The 19,911-nt window shown below is 38.5% G+C and overlaps 1 protein-coding gene across 2 annotated transcripts in view; it reads right to left on the bottom strand.

Moving 5' to 3' along the window:
• The window catches only part of TTC27 (tetratricopeptide repeat domain 27), a 116,475-nt gene extending 97,910 nt beyond the window's left edge, over positions 1-18,565 (bottom strand). The window contains exons 1-4 of one of the 2 annotated variants that reach the window (XM_033055887.2): positions 18,226-18,565; positions 14,854-15,031; positions 9,780-9,909; positions 2,152-2,292 (exon numbers count right to left, since the gene is read on the bottom strand). In XM_033055887.2, coding sequence (XP_032911778.1) covers positions 2,152-2,292; positions 9,780-9,909; positions 14,854-15,008 — 426 coding nt within the window. In that variant the 5' untranslated portion in view covers positions 15,009-15,031; positions 18,226-18,565. Of the gene's footprint in view, positions 1-2,151; positions 2,293-9,779; positions 9,910-14,853; positions 15,032-17,730; positions 17,867-18,225 lie in introns of those variants that run through there. The other variant, XM_033055886.1, reaches the window with a different exon arrangement.
• Between the last annotated feature and the right edge of the window lie 1,346 nt (positions 18,566-19,911).

Below are 19,911 nucleotides of genomic sequence, written 5' to 3'. Positions count from 1 at the left end.
TAAACTATTTAGTTATTGTTTGTATAGAAGCCATTCAGTATTTCTGATAATCCACTGTCGTCCTTATACGCATTTTTTGCTGCTCTGTTTGACCTTCTTTTGTTTCTTCAGGTGGCAGCATAAAGGAGCCTGAGCGAGGCAGAACAGGAGCAGAATTGCTCTTGAGACCACATTACAATCACAACTGAAAGTCCTAATGTCTGTATGTTGAACTTCAGAAGGGCAAAGATGTTACTGAACTAAGCAATCATTCTACAGCAGGCAGAACTGAACCACAGCCCAGGAAATACCAGAATTTAGAAAGCTGTGTACACAAAGCATAAATTCCCCACAGTCTCTTAACCTCTTCTCTAGTTGCAACAGGAGAAAATGCATGGAGAAGTTAATTTTAATACTTTAGTCTCAAAATTATAGTTAAGATCTGTGAAATGTAGAGCATACCTCTACAGAGACTTTAATGATTGCTATTTATTCTGGTGCTACTAGCACACCAATCATTTTCTATGAAAGATGTTTGATTGCTTTAGAGGCAACCATCTTCTGAACTTTTTATGCAGGTATGCTTCAGACTGACCTAAGGGCTGTGCAGTATTCAAGCACAAATATCTAAACTAATTACATGGAGCTGATTCTAATGTCCCTAGAAAGGAGCCATCAAAAAGAATAATAGCATCTATTTCCAAAAGCAATGAAAGATGACTTTTTATATCAAGCTAGACAGAGTAAAGAACAAACAAGGCTTCATGAAAGAGGTCAGATCCCAACATTTCATCATTTATTTAGAAACCTAAAGGCAATTTAAGTAACAAATTTCAAATTACTTGAGTTTAGCTTTATATAATGAAGTATTAATTTTCCCACACAACTGAGTGTCCAGCTTAATGATACTATTTCCTGAAGCCTCATGCTTGCCACTTAGAAATGCTAGAATATATATTTAAAGTTTCAGATAAGCCAGCTGAGCTGTGCACAATATTCTATTGGCAAAGATTTTTGGGAGCCAAGTTGAAAACTTGCATTTACTCTTACATGTAAAATAGCACACAGGGCTTTATTAAAGCTTTAGATAATAAATTTTGAAGTATTTTACCTTATTTTAAATGTATATGCAGTACTATTAAAGCAGCAAAAATATTAAAAGGTCACCTTTGCATCAAGCTGAAAGGAAGAAGAATGGCAAGCTTTAATTGCTACACCAACCTGTTGATGAAAGTAGTTCCTATCAGTTGTTGCTTTCGAACTACTATTCAAACTCTATGTAGACACAAATAATTGAACCTCAACCCTGTAGAATAAAGCCTCGCATTATGTGATTCTTATGGGAGGCAGCATGGGAATTCTCTATACCAGGTACATTTTCTGTTTCCCTGACTGACCCAGTTGCTAAAATTCAACAGCACTCATCTGTGAATAAGAGGGAAAACGATGGAAGAACTTGGCTTCCAGAAATGCAGTACAGCCAACATCTCCCACACAGTTCAATTCATCACTCATACAAAGACCCAGCTGGGAATGGATGTTGTCAGCCAAGCATAAAGGGAGACCATGTGGCATTTTGATCTCTAGCCAAATGCTGTTCAACTGGAATTCAATAAAGAGAAGTTGCTGCTGTTAAAAGTCCCCCACTTCCAGAGAGCCCTGTTACCAACCAGGCTGCTGCTGAACTACAAGGGAAGTACAGACTCTCTAAGAGGTGCTTCATCAGGTCTGCTTGTTTTTAACACACATATACAAGAGATTTAGACTTAGAATTTATACAGTTATGGTTAACATTATCAAAAAGCTTGTTTAAAAGGGTACAGGATATATAAACTGCATTACAGGGCATTCCCAGTTACCCCCTGACAAATAATACCACAAACTATGTGTCTTGATAAAGCTGGTTGTATTAAATTTTCTAACTTTTCCAGCTACTGAAGAAACCTTTCCTCTCTTTTGGAGAAGACCGTGAGTAAATAGCTTATCTTTAAGAAAAAGATACTTGTGATTAATTGCAATCACTTTGTCCCAACTATTTCTTAGAGGGAAGAACCTCAGAGCTACAGGAAAAGAAATGGAAGTCAGAATGATTCAATGAGGTATGAAGAAAAGAATGAGAGAACCAATTAAGAAATAGCTGGTAGTCAAAGTCATTATTCACATACTTCTTACCTGGAGAGATGTGAGTTTGTGTCTTGAATTCACAAGGATTATCCTGGCTATGAGCAGCAAAATAGGATGAGAAGTCAAGGTATAGACTGATTCACCATCTAGAACCAGCATCTTCAGAATAGTTGCATGCAGCATTTTTGGCTAAAAAGAAGGGGGAAAAAAGACAAGTTTCAAGAAACTTAAGTTTATTTAAAAATAATGTAATATAGAACAAAAAAAAATAGCTATTAATGATTTAAGGAAAAAGTCCGCACAAAACATTTAAAAAACACAAAAAACAAAACCAAAATAAAAGCTAAGACTCTGTCTCTTGGAGTCTCAACCTTTTACCAATTCATGGAAATTTCTGCACTGTTTCTTGCTATCGTAATGCACCACATCAACATGACCTGCAGGACACTGATTTCCTCCCATCTGAAATGCACGTGTCATCCAGTCAACTAACTCCAAACACATTCCAGTAATACAATCATTCCCGTGATCTAAGGAGAAAAGCTTCTGGTAAATCCATGCCATTCAATTTGCGGTCACAGAAACAGAACAATTTTATAACTAAATTAATCCTACAGCACTGAAATACAATAGATATTCCTGTAGTGTTGTGCTGTCATTTTCTTTCCCCAGAGGGAGTTTCCTGTTGGAGTGGCATCAGAGCCACTATTCCCTTTGTCTGATAAATAAAAACCTCTCCCTGCTTTTGACCCATTCCTGTATGAGTTCTCTACAGTAACTCTTTTACTTAATGGCCTTGGGTAGCTGTCCAGGGACTCTCTCAGTGGTAATTGTCATCTGACAGTCACCTATTCTCCCCTCCTTTTAATGCAATGAAAGCATTTGAGCAGTTTATCTTCAGGCTCAGGGAGATAGATGTCCAGTTATCAGTCTATTCCTGGTTCTCACATGACAGATTTCCTTAATTTAAAAAAAATAGGGTCTTAGCATTCAGTTGGTATAAAAGGGGCAAGAAAAGGGAATGGAAGGGAAAAAGCAAAACAGAAGGTTAAATGACAGCTTGCACTGAAATCACTTGCCTGAGAAAGATTCCTAATCAATCTATGCAACCAAGATATAAGTTACTCGAATCATATTTCAGCTTTTTATACTAAACACATAATGTAATCCTGAGTTATTTGAAACTCTTTTTGATACCTGTATCAAAAGGCTACATTGAAGACAAAAATTGTTAAGCCACATGAATCTCCAACATCACTTGTTAATAACAGAGTAACCTTTAAGTTTATTCTGATTTACTGCGGGGAGTTTTTTAGCTTGCATTAGCATTGAAAACACTTCTGGTTTATAGACAATGATCTGGGAGAAAGGGGAATTCCTGTATGACATCACTGAAGTCATTTCCATCCCACTGTGGAAAATCATGATCACAACAGTCAGACAACTTGAGAATAAAAGGAAAGAAACTGCCAACTGAAAATATACCAGATCTGTTGCAACTCTGGTCATTCAGAAAGGAAGAATCTTATCAACATCTGTAATTTTGATAGGGGAAAATCAGTGCTTATAAAGATTAATTTTTCAAATACACACATAGTGGGATACTCAATACAATTTTCAGTTAAATGTAAACTTTTTCTATGTGCACGTTTTTGATTCTTTCTATAATCAATGTAGACCACACTTAAAATACCTAACAGAAAGCAAAGAAGATTTGTTATAAAACCTTTTTCAAAAACAGCCTTGTGATGCTAGTTATCTATACTTGTTTAAGCACTGTAGTAACAAATTAATCTCAAATTCACATTTCAAGTCCTTTCACCACAAAACCCAGTCCTGCTAATGTAACATTAACAAAGAATGAGGGAGGAAGAAGAGAAAGTTGATGACATACTACAGCCTTGAAAATAAGCCAACAAGTCCCCGAGCCAAAGAACTGCTATCTTCTATTTTAACAAATCCAAGTCCTTTTTCGTGAAACAAATCCCATCCAGAAAAGCAGGCATCCTTCTCCTTTAGCTGAGAAAGTCTAAACCAGCATTCTTTTTCCCAGTCTACGGTCTACTGCACTATCTATGCAGAATTCACTGCCCTAAAGTAGTCTTTAAGGTGAGAGAACAGCTACAAAAGGTAGATGTTCAGTGTTACAGCTTCAAGGACTTCCAAGTTAAGAATTGAAGTCTACCAAAAACGCTAGAACATTGGTTAAGAGCAAAAAGAAATTTTGATCTTTTGTTCTTGTGTTTAAACATCTAAATATATAATGTGTTGAACCTATCTTGCAGCTCAAAAATGTCTTGCATCTCAAAATAGACACAACCCAAGACTTGCTAATATAATGCTCCTGAACTAGTAAACCTGGGTTAGGAATCATTCGATTCTTCATCAAATTTGACAACACAAAGTATACGTATTTTATTCAGCAGCAATGTTCTCAAAGCACAGAAACATATACAAGATAATTACTTCATGAACACACGCAGAGAAATCACTGGAGTAGTCATCCAGCTTCTGCTGGACCTGCAAATGGTTGCGTTTGACCATTACAAATTAACACAAAACATACACACAAATTAAGCTCAATTCACCCTAGATCCGTATTTTTTAATCTCTGAAGCACAGATGTTTCTATATTCAACTTTCAAACAGTAACTTAATGGCCATTTTTAAATTACAACTACTAAAGCCCTAAATCAACTGCAAGCTAGACAGTATTCCTGGGTATTCCAATTCTCATAGTATTTCAAAAATATTTCCCAGCACAAGTGCTGCCACCTGAATAACAATAAAAATCAGAAGAAAGCTCCTGCCATTCACATTCAATAGTTCTAAAAACAGAGTGTATGAGAATTTTAGTTTAGCGGTTTAGTGTTCTTTTCTTGCTAATGATAGTGACGAGAAGCAAAGTGAGCATTCAGCATGCTTTTACTTTTATAATGAGAACCACTCTGGCTTTTGTAACATTTCACCGGCTCTTTCTGTCTTGGGGATCCTTCCCCTATCTATAAAAAGGTAAGCGCAGACATAAACAAGTAGACAAAGCTGGGCTAAAGGCTCAGGAAGACTTAATTAAATGGAAGCAGGGGTGGGGTGTAGACAAACAAGTTATTGGATCAGGAAGCTGCTGCATGTGGCTACTAAGCCACATATGCCTCTCATATTTTTAAAAATACAAAGAGTATCGCCTAACCATTTGTCATTTAGCAAAGATAAGGTGATCTGCCTTACAGATGAACAGAGGATGTACTAAGGTTACCTGACAAAGATTTGGTCCTTTAAAAAAGAGTTCACTCTTTAGGGCAATGGAAATACTGCTTTTGTTTATAACTGCTTTTCTCTTCAACTTTCTGCAAAGGAGATGAGATCACAACAGGAGCCTGTCCCCAGTTTCACAAGCCAAATCAGTAACAGGCAACCTATGGAGAGCTGAGGTCCAGACTGAAGATAATCATGGTGAGCTAGTGCAAGCAAGTCTTGCCTGAGAGTGCTACATGTCGAAGAAGTACTTTGGTTATGAAAGCTCTTGTTCATAAACCCTATAAGGGTGACTTTGCTCTGCTATTAAGGGGGTGTTTTTCAAGTGACTGCATTAGGATTCCCCCTTCTGCTCTATATTCATAGCAAAGGAATGCAGGGCAAGACTTAGACTACTTTAGCAGGATATCTTTCCTTACAAGGCTCTGCCTCTGGATTCAGCCTTTATCATCCATCCTTTCATTCCCCACAAGAGGGAGAAATCTGCATAATTTTCAAAGTCTATATCTTGCTGGTCAAGCACAGACTTTTTTCCTCCTAGCTAGTTCATGCTCATGGAAACCAAGCATCTGGGCCTGAAAAAGGAATTCACAACAGACTGAATTAAGAAGACCAAGGAATCACACTGGATTTGAGACAGTAGTTCTACATAGTACATTGGTGTTTTTCATAATTATTGTGAACATAGTTATAGAAGCCAACAGAAGTCTGGCAATATTTCAATCTCTTCCAGCAAAAGGATCAAATAATGCATGAAAGAAAGAATAATAAAAACACAAGGAAAAAATTATTTAAATGTATTTCAAATCTTACTCTTTGGGATCAGCCTGGAAGCTACAAAAAGAAGAGCAGGAACTGTTGGTAGATGAATTTGGAGGACTCCTACCAGTTATTTACATGCATTATCAATTAACAGATTGAGATTTTTCAGATGGAGCTTCTCACCGTTACCAGATATATTCTACTTGTGAATATGAAATCAGACAACAAATAAAGCAGCAAACAGCTGGTCCTCACAACATTCTTTTCCAGTTCATCCACTGAAAATACTGAGTTCGGCTGTATCAGATAATACATAGAAGCTCTGAAACTTAAGGCAGAATAAATATGCACCAACTTCAGTTTTGTACCTTTTATTCCCTTACATGCAGAGACAGTGACAATTCTTTGAAGACACAAGGAGCTCATTACTATAAGCCACTTATTTTAAGCACTGAGTTCATTAATAATATTTTAATCTAATCCAAGCAAGTTCAAAACAGTTGCTAATCCATTTTAACCAGAATTCAGTACTTTTTAATCTTCCTTTACCATATTGACTCAATAAAAAAGTTCAGCGTAGTATCACTCAGACTATTAACTGGTGTGATTAAGTGTCACAGTTATTTTAGAAAACTGAAATACTTCTAATAAATAAAATGCTACTTTTGTGTGGACTCTGAAAATCACAAGCCTGCAGGACCTAAAACCAAATCTTAATAGAGTACGTGAATATAACCATAGTTTACAAAGAAGGCTAGAGTCAGTTGGAGGAAAGGGAAATAGTATACACATATACATTTCATGAACATTGTTCATGATATCCAAGAGGCCCCTACTAGCAACTCATCTTAAAGAAGTTATTTTATTCATTCTTCACCAAAATTAATTACAGACTCATGCAGCCTTACTGCACTCATAAGAAAATAAGTTATCTGGGAGCAGAAATGAAGCTGTGTCACTGATCCAGAGGTAAAACTTTCCAAGAAGAGAAATGGCAGCAGTTATATACCCTAGAAACAAAGACTAATCCTAAAGTGTTCTGAAAACAAGAGCAAACAGTTTTTAAAATATTCCTGAAATAAATGAGACATTGTAGAAATTTAGTGACATTACTTACAGCAGGCTAAAAGAAACATAAAGACATAATTTTTTAACTTTGATGTGGGGAAAAATCATGTTAGTTTGAAAACCTGGAAAATAGATGATCTGTTCAAAAAGGAATTATTTCGGTCCTAATGACAGAACATGGAAGGTTACAACAGATGGAGAACGTTAAGAGTTCCATTTTTAATCCACATTTCTGAATATCTGTGTATGCATGAGAAGAAAGCTGAATTAAAGGAAACACAAAAATATCACTATTGAGATGTTAATTTTAAGTGTTCATATACTAAGAATCCTTGGAATGAAAAGTACGTAAGGATAATTCAAAACAATCCAAAAACTTTTGAATTAAGACTTGTAATAAAAAAGAGAAGTGGATATTAAAACATTAACATGTCAGAAGACAATACAGACAGCAGTAACAGAAATAAAGGTGAACTTCCAACTGAATGCATAAATAGTTAAACCTTGAAGCAATATGGAAATCTGATGGAGTACTTGTTAGAAATACAGTATGTTCAAGTCTGTTTTCCTTTATAATCTCTTGCCAGTTTAGTTTCTGCAATACCACCCCTGCATAAGCAAACATATTTCAAAGCATCATATTCCCAGCCACTGCAGAAATGTAACAGGAACTAAACAGGAGATCATGTATTTCCTTACTCAACAGGGAATTAGCATCTCCTTCTTCCAGACATTAAATGAAATTGCCTGGAAAAAAGAAGGATTTGGGGTGACCTAATTGTGGCCTTTCAGTACCTGACGGGGACCTACAAGAAAGAGGGAGCAGAGATTATTTACAAGGGCATGTAGTGACAGGACAAGGGGGAGTGGCTAAAAACTGATAGGGAGTAGGTTTAGGTGAAGAAATTGGCTGTGAGGGTGGTGAAGCACTGGAATAGGGTGCCCAGAGAATCTGTGGATGCCCCTTCCCCAGAAGAATTCCAGGCCAAGCTCGATGGAGCTCTGAGCTACCAGGTCTATTGGAAGGGGTCCTTGTCCACGGCCAGGGGCTTGAAACTGGGTGATCTTTAAAGTCTTGTCCAAGCCAAACACTTTGTGATTCTATGAAATGGTTAATAGAAATTATGAACATTGTATTTTCCAGGTCTCTGAACTCCATCAGTGACAGGAATCCTATGAGCATCATCTTGGGCTGCAGACTGCATTAAGACTGCAACCTGTGCATACACATAGAGTCCTCCAGTAAACAAAAACCAAAATTTGTAAGAATATTTCAATATTATAATATTAAATATTATAAATAAATTATAAAGAGAATCAATGAAATCAGGTTTTGTTATTTTTACTATATATAGGCAAAATGAACCCTTCAGTGGTAACACGCTTCAAAATTTCTGCTAACTCATTTCACACCCTAAGAGGTTTAGTACACTTGGTTTCCACTGTTACTTATTTAGTCATCAAAAGATGAGATTTGAATTTCAAGTATCAAAAATCATGCAAAAAACAAGTCTATCTGTACATACTGTGCCAGCCCAAAAAGATAAATCAAATTTATAAGTATCAATTTAAAAAACCAGGAGCAACTGTATCTGAATTAGTTATTTAGAAACACAACCTTGCAAATGAACCTAAGGCAGGACTTTATGAATTATGGAAAACATACCACAGTAAGGCAGCAGAGCCAACAGTTTTACATGAAACTTTTCATATACTTCAACTTCCCCTCATTTCACAGTTTACAGCACTTACATTGCTCCTGGTCCATACCCTCTTCTTAGTGAAATTCTAAATTCAAACTCATGTAGAGATTTAGCATTAGCAGAGACTACAGATATGTTCTTCACTGACACACTGTAGTAGTCAGTATTTTACCACAGCTTTAACTCCAAGAGAAAAATCAAGAAGTTGCACTAAACCCCATGTGAGGAGTCTGGATTGTGGTAGTGCCATGTGGAATAATATACACATCTAACTAAAAGAAGTTAGGGTTAGTAATTAGTAATCTACATAAAACGGTGACAGAAATAAACAAAACTGACAGTCCTGAGTTTCATCTCCTACATTCTCTTCTGCTTCCAAAAACTCTACTTAAATTAGCATTTTTGTACTACTATTACATCAACTCACTTGGCATTCAGGAGCCTAACAGGATTCTGAGCATCCAAATCTACTGTTAGCATCTGCCAAACACTACTATTTGCAAGATATGCAACTTCTACTTTTCCCTAAGGAGGGGAAATTGCTAAGCCTTTTATAAACATTTTTCTTCGATCCAGCTAAGAATGTATCCCAAAATAAACACAGAAAAAGTTTATTGATTGCAAATGCCCTTTGAGTAAATGCTCGCCTACATTAAAGCTATCTTCTCCATTCAAACTCAACAATTCCAGCTGGAAATATCTTAAGTAGAGAAACAGTAACTAGTTTAAGGACACTGCTGAAGATGCAGCAAGTAGGATTGATGATTACAGCAATTCATTCTAGCACCCTGCCTTGCAGAAGTGCCTCCTCTGATACAACCTAAATGTTATGGTTACTTCTGAAAAGCAGTGACAACAAAAGGACAGCTTATTAAAATCCAAACCTACCTCACAGAAATTCTCTAACAATGCAGGTGGCAAAAAATCCTGAAGCTTTAACTGAACAGGAGGCCCAGTCCAATTGCTTTGAACAAAGAGCTGCAAACTTCCCACGCCAAGCAGAAACATCAACCTCTGCCTGCAACATAGATAAGAATAGCAATTAGCAACATATTACATTTTCACTTAAGGCTACAAGAGCTGATTGAATCTTGTGCAAGCTCAAAACCCTTAGATTTAAAAAAAAAAAAATCACTCTCCTGTGAGGAGGGTATAATGAATAGAATATTCAAGAATGCACATAGGAAACTAAAAGTCCTTCAAACGTGTTTGTTTATAATGGTTGTAACTAATGCCAAACATTTTGGAGGCAGAGCTCACATATTACAAAATTTAAGGCTGTACATAACTATCAGAGATCAGAACACCAGCAAAGGATGCAGATAATCCAATATTTGCCTATTGCATGGTTGTTATACTTGGTTATGATACATCCAATTCTCAGCATTTTCTCAGAAAAAAATACTGCATTAGCATACGTTCCAAAAGAGCAAATTTTTTTTTGTTTTGACATAACTGTTTATTTTCACTCCCTCTGATAAAAAAATTAAATTAATTTAAAAATTCAGAATACCTCCAAGTTGGTTCAGATACTTCACCAGTAAATAATATCTAATTCATCATGGTTTTTATTTTAAACAATAGTAATTTATTGAAAGATGAAATTAAGAGACTTTGTTTCATTTCTAAAACTAGGTACCGCAAAATTTTCTTTATGTACAAGACTAAGCTCATTTTACATTACTATGATTTCTTTAGCAAATAATCTATGTGGTCTGCAGAAGTCAGGGCATAATCTCTCAGAATTTAATGGTCAATTTAACAGGTGCAGACTTCTAAGATTTATATACAAACTTCTGGCTTGTTTTATGATACCTTAATGACTTGGAACCTTATTTACAAGGGCCCTAAGGCACAGAGAATGTGCCTTCTAACTACAAAAAGTTAGCATTTTAATTGTGCAGGTTTGATATAAACATTGGTATGTTAAGGAATATAATTGAAACAGAAAAACCTAGCCTTTCCTTGCTGTAAAAACAGAAACTTAGAGATGTAGGAGCCAATTGAAGCAAAGAAATGAAGTGTTATACAACCCCTTAAAAACCAAAATAAAATAAAAAAGCCACACACAAACAAGTAGCTGGTGGGCAAGAATGCAACAAAATATGTAGAACAATAGGAAAGCAGGGTGGGGAACATTTAACTGAAAATTTTAAAAAACCAAAAAAACCCAAAACCATGCTTCAGAGAAGTTAAGAGAACAAGGACTGGCATAAAGAGTTTTTGTTGAACAAGACAAGGTAACACTTACTGACTGTCATTATTAAACCAGTAACTATCTGATAGGAAATACGAATACATAACCAAGAAAACCATTAAACTTCCAAATAACTCAAGAACACAAAGCATTAGCAATTATTGTATACTAAATTATTACCACTACACATGAAATATCTACATTGGTATAAATTTCCTAATTTTTCCTCCATTATAAATTATGTTTCAAACCTTCTGAAAGGTAACCAATCAAGAGCAATCAACCATCCCTGCACCGTGATTTGATGCTCTAGTCTTCTGAAGATCATTTCCATTATTTTATAATTTACACTGTCTCTACTAGTAATTTATTTATTTATTTATTTTAACATTACTGGTATCTATCTGGAAAGCAAACTTGCTTGAAGAAACAGTTTTATCCATGCAAAATGCCTCCGGAACAACTGATAACCAATTCCTTTACTTTGGCTGGGATACTGTTTTTCCACTGTTTAATTTGTCATCACCAAATTATTTTTCTTCCCCCATGTTGATTTGTGACCAACTCCCAGTCTCCTTTTCACTCACTCTGTATCAGAAAACCAATTTCAAGCTGTAATCCCTGCAAATGCTGACCTCCCTTGCCTACCCCCTATTCTTTTCCCAAGAAAATGCATTCTGTCCCCCTGCCCTTCACACTTACAATGCAGACCTGCCTGAGAAGCAACAGAGAGAGAGACTGCTGCAAATGCCCCCCTTGCTATGGTGATCTACATAACTTATTTTGCATGAATCCTTACATAGATATCTGTATCCACTCATCTTGTTTTTCCTCTCTCTGTGTGAATGGGGGTTTTGTTGCCTTTTAACACTGTTTACAAGTCCAATTGCTCTATGATACAGTATCACATGCTTAATATTCATATTGCTGTATCAAATGTTCCTCAAAAATAAAAAGCAATAGTGCATTTGTATTTCAAAAAAAAAAAAAAGATGTGCACATAATCCTAGAATTTACAAGCAAAATAAAAGAGTCAGGTTCTGCTTAAGAAGTTACAGGTTTCTGCTCTTTTTAGTGATGCCAGAAATTACAGAAGAGTAGCCAAAACTGTTCAGTGTCTAACTTTGTTATCTTTTCAATTCATGAACATCAAAGCAAGCTGCAGAAACAGCAAGAGTTTCTTCATTTTCAGTTTTCACTATATACAGCACACCAGTTAACCAACCATCAGATGTTCCATGAGAAATACCAGAAATACCATTCAGTGTTCAGTTCGGGAAATCTTAACAAGCATTATTTTATTTATTGTATGGATGTCTTTTGCCAAGTTTGGCATTTATTTGTATGTTGAATAAGATAGAAGTAGTAAACACATGCTCAACAAAAAATTAGTGTTACAGCTCATTTCTTTGTTTGTTTATATTTTTGAACCTGCACACTATTTCCTTCCAGTCTTTTGAATCAAACTGTACATCAGGTAAGGAATAGACCTCCTTCCTATGGAGGTCAGGAAAAAAACAAAAAATTCATTCCCCCTCTGCATGGTTAACACCTACCCTATTGCTTCATCCTCCAAATTTTACTAATGAAAATACAGCAGTGAGGCTATATTTTCTGTAGAAAATAGCTTATAAGCATTGAAGAGAGTAGCAATAGCAGGAAAAAAGTAAAACAAAAAATATCCTATTCAACAATTTGTTACAAAGATTGCTTAATTTTTAGGACATAAAGGCTAAAAGTGCCATAGTGAAAATGTGTCTGGGGCAGGGAAAAGAAAGTAATCAGTTAAAAGGATAGAAAAGTTGCACCAATTTTTTAAATGCTGCTAAATCATTTTCATTACAAAAACATGGATTTGAAAGTGGAAAAAGTTACAGAAAACTAGTCCAAAGAAAATACCATCTAGATCTAAATTTTGAGCTGTTTTGCCCTCAAGCTGCTCTGTTTTAGCTTCAGAAAAAAAAAAAAAACCTCTTTAAGAGTTCTTTTAACACTATTACAAAACCATACTTTGCACTGCTTATATTGTGCAAAAAGAATAAGATTCGCATTATCCAATGTTCTGTTTCTGATTTAATTCAACTCCTACTGTGTTTTTAAATCTCCAGAACTATAACTTTCAGTTCAAGGAAAAAAATTATTTTAACCTATCCCATCTACAAAAAGTCACAAGAAAACAAGTGTCATACTGAATTTTCTGGTCTAGAACTTAAGAGTTTTGCTGCATTTCCTTTGAATCACTCAGTGGAAAAAGAAAACTACATTTTAGTTACTAAAAAAAATAGAAACACAATCCTCTCCCAGCTTCATAATAAGCAATGCAAAGTCTGGATGCAAAGGTTACATACGTTCCTTCCATACCGCCTTCACAGGACATAGGGTCTGCAGGCAGGAAAATAACTATGTGACACATTTAAACCCACAAAGTCATTGGAGACAGTACAGGTCAATGTGCTGTGCAGTGCCTACCTAAATTAGGCAACTATCTGTCTTTCAGACAAGTAACTTCAGTAGAAGTTTTTGTGTAAGAGAAAAACACAACTTACTGCCTCAAAACTTCTTAAATTATTACCAATGGAGCTTGAAAAATTCACTTGGATGCCACAAACAAAAATGTTTCTGGCAGACACTGATAGCTTTTGAAGACTCTTTGCTTTCATTTTGAATAAAACTTCAGGCTATAATTTTGGGCAGAAAACCCTCTGTCTGCTTCTGAAACGTTAAATATTGCAATTCTGCAACTTCTCCAGCTAATAAACCAAACAAGAAACACCTAGCAAAAAACATGCATGGGGAAAAAACCTCTGAACACTCCAACTCAGAAGGCAGGAGTGCATTGTATTGTGTAGCACACCAGAAGATGAGTTTTTGACACATCATGATCACAAACAAAGCTCAGTTTTTCAAACATGCCAACTATTTTTTTTCTCTGACATTTTAGCAAAAACGCTTAGGTTGACGTGTGTCATACCAAAACATATGTGGACTCTGCCAACACTTACAGGTAACAAATACCTTCCTCTTACTGTTATTTTTAACCTTTATTTTCTCTTATCTTTTGCTCTTCTTTTGGTTAATCTTTTTTACCTTTTAAAATATCAGTGTATATAAACACAACACATGTATAGTTTTCTGCTCCTACTATCCCTAGCATGCCAGATTTCAGTCTGTTCATCATTTGCACAGTAAACTGTAAACAGTAAACACAAACTCCTTAACAGCAACAATTAGCACATACAATTCAAAGAGACTCTATCAGAGAAAGTCTTGGGAAGAAAATAATTAATTGATGGACAGCATCTGTGAGTAACACCTTACTCATTTTGACATTAAGAGTGTAACAACATCATTACAAGTCAGAAATACAGGCATTGCTTGGACAGTAACATTACACAGTACTTCAAGTAGCCACATAAATGTAATACAACATTTCAGAAAGAAAATTATTAATTGTTTGATGATATATGGCAAAATGAATTTACATACGTGACTTCTTTATACCAGAACCTTCTGAGGTAATCACTGTAAATAAAGATAATGTTTTTAACAAACCCTCATATCACATCATCATTGTTTCTTTCACTGGACAGTTATGAATAGATGCCCAAGGGAGCAGAGGAAATAACACAAGAAATTTGTTTTTTGCTTTCTTGTCAGCACAAGGGTTTTGAAGGCCCTATACAAATTATACATTTATAAATGCCTTTTGTGAAAAAACAAACATAGCCTCTATTAAACTTCCATATAATAAATAATAATTTCCACCTTTCCACGTTATCAACCTCTGCAGAACAATCCAGGTATGCTAGAATCTGTTTCTCCAAGTAAGTGTCAATGTTCTCTTCTGTCGCAGAAGATGCACTGAAAACATTCTGAATGGCTGAACTTGAAAATATTGCCTCATATTTCCCATCAAACATCAATTGCAATAATGATCCACTTTCTGGAAGAGAAAAAAAGAAACAACAGGAATCAATTTTGTCTTTTAAGACCTATAATACCTATTCAAATTAAAACATCTACCACTCCCCTTCTAAAGAATACATCTTCATTTACATTGCAGGGAAAGTGCAATTGCACTGAAACTCAAGAGCAGCACTTGCAGGTGCCACTTCATTCAAAATAATTTGTATTGAAGTTACAGTGAAACACAAACGACCAGATGAATGTAAAACAAAAACTTGCACTTAAATTTCAGGAAAAATAAATAGATGGCCTTTTAATATACTTCAATTATAACAGCAGGATATTCTTCCTTCAAACATTTTAAATGAACAGTAAACTCCTATAGATAAGACAATAATTTCAGACTAGAGAACCTTTTTAGGGGAAATGCAAATCAAAATGATTCAGTATTTGCAGAGTTCAGTGAATAAAGTCTTATGCAAAACTGCAGAAACTCCCCAGTCCTTCATTTACATGCTTAGAATATCCACAAGCAATGAGCAATGAGATTTTTATCTTTACAAATTGTTTCCTATGGTAACTACACCATCTCAGTGAAAAGCCTGCATATGGAGCAGATTCTTAGGAGTAATGGTGGACTCAGATCCATGACTGTTTCCTAAGCCTGATTTCAGGACAAAGGGAAGTCAGGAAATGCCATGTATTTCTAAGAAGCATCAAGTTCTTGACACAGGATACAACTATTACTCACAGAGTCTATCTTCAGATATGCCACAGTGCAATCAATACAGCAGCTGTTGGAACAATCTGGCCATGCTAAAACCTGCTATTCTTGAGCAAAACCATTATCTGCCTGCCCTGCAGCTGTAGCTACAACTCATGCAGATGCACTAACTGTTTTCTGACTAAATGATGCAGGTGTTGTGATGGTTCAGCTGAGGAAATAGAGGTCTGCATAGGATAAGTGGCTTACTATCAATCTGTGATTCCAGCTGCGGATTGCAGCTCCCTGCACTTAGTGTTACTGTGCCTGCACTAACATCAGCAGCCGAGGTAACCAATTTAACACTGGCACAGCTATGGATCCATAGAAGCAGCAGCTGTGCAAAGAAGTGATCTGAATATCAACCCCAAGCTCATCCAGCTAAACGAGTACTTTAAATGTTAGAAACACAGGAACACAGAGGGCAGAACCACCTTCAGTGACAGCAATGGTTGACTAGGAATGGGTGAGACTCATTCTAATGTCTCTGCACCACACTATTCACCAAAGTTTACTTCTGTTCTCCACAGCAATCTACAAAATTACAGAAGAGATAATGTGTGCCATGTATTATCAAAAAAACCCACTTTAAGCTGTACATGGAAGGACATATACAAAAGAATAGCAGTGGTTCTACAACACTGCTAACATCATACTCTCACAGAGAATGGAATTAACAAGAGACTTTTCTCCAATCTATGCTTTGGAGAGACTTTCTATCACCAAATGACAACTTTTTTATTTTGGATTACAGTTGCCCAGACAGGAAATGCTGTAGTCTGTAGAACGACTATGGCCTGTGAGGACACGTGATGATGAATGAGGAATACTGAGGTTCTTCTCTTTCCAGTAACATAACTCTAAACATGTAAAATCTGCTTGTGATTCTATGTGTAGCTTTTCATAGGACACTATACAAATTCAAGGTCGCAGCTTTTACATTTGTTTTCGGGATCATCAATAGGAAGGACCCATGTAAATGATGACTAAGAATCATCACAAACTCCACCATTTTCTATCTGTACTGCAAGATGCCTTTCTCCAACAAGTTTTCCCCACATCTTACAGGAGCACACTACTTAAAGCACCTCAAAACAAACCAAAGCTAAAGAAACAACGTGACCAAAAAAGAAGCAACCAGAAAAACTCCACACCACCAACAGCATGCAGAACTCTCGTTGATAGTATGAGTCAGTCACAGCAGCTACCGTTCCTGGACAGCACAACGACTAAGGTCAAACAAAACGTCACATAAGGATAAGAGCTGATTAGTTCAGTACAGTTATTTCCCAAAAATCAGTTAAGTGCTTAGGTAAGGATAAATGAGATTTTCAATATGCTACAGCATGGCACATGACTTGAGCACAACTGTATTTTAGTCTGCCTAAAATATGGAAGTTTTTTTTTTTTACAAGACAAAGGTTACATTCTAAGAGCTGCTGCGTTCCCCTGAAGGAAAGCCGGGTGTAACTAAGACCCCTCAAGAGACTATTTTCCACTCATCCCTCAAGCAACTGTGACGGAGTAACTAATAAATACAGAACAGGCAGCTCTGCCAGACTCTTCCTTCCCACGTTTTGCTTCAAGAGCGCGTTCCACCTCAGTGCCAAGTTCCAGCAGACACGCAGCCTTTCCCTCGGGAGGCAGCCGGAGGGAGCCCGGTGCTTCCCTCCCGACAGCCGGCGTGAGGCGGGCCGGCACCGGCACCGGCACCGCTGCGGCCGCGGCCCCCGCCGCTCGCAGCCCGGCCGGCAGCGCCGCTCCCGCTCCTCCAGCCTGACAAGCCCGCGGCCTCCCCACCCCCCAGCGCGGGCAGGAGCCCCCGGGAGCTCGGCGAGGATCTGACAGGGCGCCGGAGGTGAAAACGCCCGCGGGGAGGGAGCCGCCAGTCGCGGCCCCGGCTCGGCCCGGTGGCTCCGGACACGCACAAGGAGCGGGCACCTTCCCCGCGCCGGGCCGGGACCTCCCCTCACCTGCGGCCGCGACTTCGCCCTGCTTCCACTCCAGGGACTCCGCGGCGCTGAGGAAGCCCCTCAGCAGGGCGCGCTCCAGGGCCAGCATGGTCCCGCCGCCCGCGCCCGCCCCGCTCCCCGACACCGCCTCGCTCGCGGCCGCGACCCCTGCGCCCACAGAGACGCGCGCGCTGCCCGCGCCAGCCCTCAGCCCATGTGCGGGCAGCGGCCGCAGGGAGCCGCCATGACAGCGGCGCGGGGCACGCCGGGAGGGCGCGCTGGCCCCGCCCCGCCGCGAGCCGCCGGTGGCGGCGGCGTGAGGGGAGCGCCGGCTCCGCCATCGCCGGGGAGGTCCCCTCGCCCCCCGGGGTCGGCACTGACCCCCCGGGCAACAGCTTGTGAGGGAGGGGGGGTGGGCGCAGGCTGCGCATCCGTGTGGAATCTGCGTGGCTGATTCCCTGCGGAGAAACGAAGGGGTCGGGTTAGAAGAGAACACGGTGGGTCAGCTGGTCCAGCCTCCGTCGTCCAAGCTCCCTGTTCAAGCAGGGTCATCCCGGAGCTCATGGCGCAGTATTACATCCATACGGTTCTGGAGTATCTCCTTTGAGGGAGACTCCACAGCCTCTCTGGACAATCTGTTCCAGCGTCAGTCACCCACACAGTAAAGAAGATCTCCCTCATGCTCAGGTGGAGCTTCCTCTGCATCAGTTCCTGTCCATTGCCTCCTGTGCTATTGCTTGGCACCAGTGAGCAGAGGCTGGCTCCATCCTCTTGTCACCCTCCCTTCAGATATCTGTACACCCTCTGTGGAGAATCCTTTGGGATGCCGGACAGGTGCAGGCTGAGGTGCCCAGCGCCCGGGGCAGGCAGGTCAGGATCATGCTTTGGTCTATCCCAGTGTTAATTTCAGCGCCTGTCCAAACACAAGGCTGATAATATTAAAATTAAAATTCCTATTGTGAGATTATGTGCTTTATTTTCTGGGAAAAAACAATAGAGTAACATTTTCTGTGAATAAATTGTTGCTAAATGTAATTCCTTAGTAAAAAAGAAGGAGTATTTTGCTGTTTTCCTCACCTCTGCCAGTTCCCCAGTGCGTGGGGGGATGCAGAAGGTGGTTTGAGGTGTTTGTGAGTTGCCACAGACTTACTGAATTCTGCTGCTTGTTTGCTTCCCCAAACTATTTGAAGAATATACATTTCTTTCTTGAAGAACAATCAATATGCTTTGTTTGTATCTAAGGATTGCTTCTGCCAAATGGCTCAAGGGGAAGAAAGTCTTTGCAGGTTCAAGATTTTAGCATAGTGCTGCTTATTATTTCTAAGCAGGAAGTAGATTATCAAAATTTCTGATACAAGAGTTTTCAGAGAATAACCTTCCTCTTTAACTTTTTTCTGAGAGTGTAAGAAAATTATCCATATGAAATATACTACTGTAGTATCTGAACTAGCATATTTAAGATACCTGTGCTGATATACAAGATACCTGTGCTGCTGAATCGATGCAGTATTTGTCTTCTGCTGCAAGCTTTTTTCCTAAGGCCTTTTGAAACAGATTATCTCCTTGTGGACTACCAAAAAAACCTGCCAACTGAAAAAAAAAAAAAAAGTGATTTTGTAAGCTTCAAACTATTTATTATTATGACATATTTAACAGTGAGCTGCTGTTTGTAAAAGCTGCTGTTACATGATTTTTAAACTGATCCGGAATTCTCTGTGCCAGGTCGCTGGTACTGCTGGGGAAAGAAGCAATTGTGTTGCTTGCCATTTTTGAGCAGCAGCTGATTTGCTGTTTGAGGAGTGGGGGAAAGGGAAGAATTGTCGAGGAAGAAGACGGCTCATTGGTATATCAGGATGAAAATTTGCAGGATTGCAACCAAAGTTCTGCACTTCTAAGGACTACATCTGATGCACCTGGTGAGATTAAGAAAGATGCAAGCTCCCTGGAAGCTTAGGGGGCCCCAGTGGACATCAGCTGAATGTTCAAACTGTATTATTGGGTTTTGCTGAGCTAATGCACAGGCCCTCACTGTCAGGAGGGTGGGTCCCTCAGAAGGCTCCCAGTATATCTACTGCTTTTCCAGTTACATTTGCAATTTAAAAATAAACTTGGACTTTCAGTCTCAAGGTGTGAAGGGCAAAAGAATGGCAATTATTACACAGCTGTTGCACCCTCCTAGCATGATATCTTGGGCACAGGCAA

The sequence above is a fragment of the Catharus ustulatus genome, chromosome 3 (assembly GCF_009819885.2).
Source record: "Catharus ustulatus isolate bCatUst1 chromosome 3, bCatUst1.pri.v2, whole genome shotgun sequence".
Taxonomy (NCBI): Eukaryota; Metazoa; Chordata; class Aves; order Passeriformes; family Turdidae; genus Catharus; species Catharus ustulatus.
The sequence above is the reverse complement of the archived record's forward strand: the minus strand, read 5'-3'. Positions and strand labels throughout refer to the sequence as shown.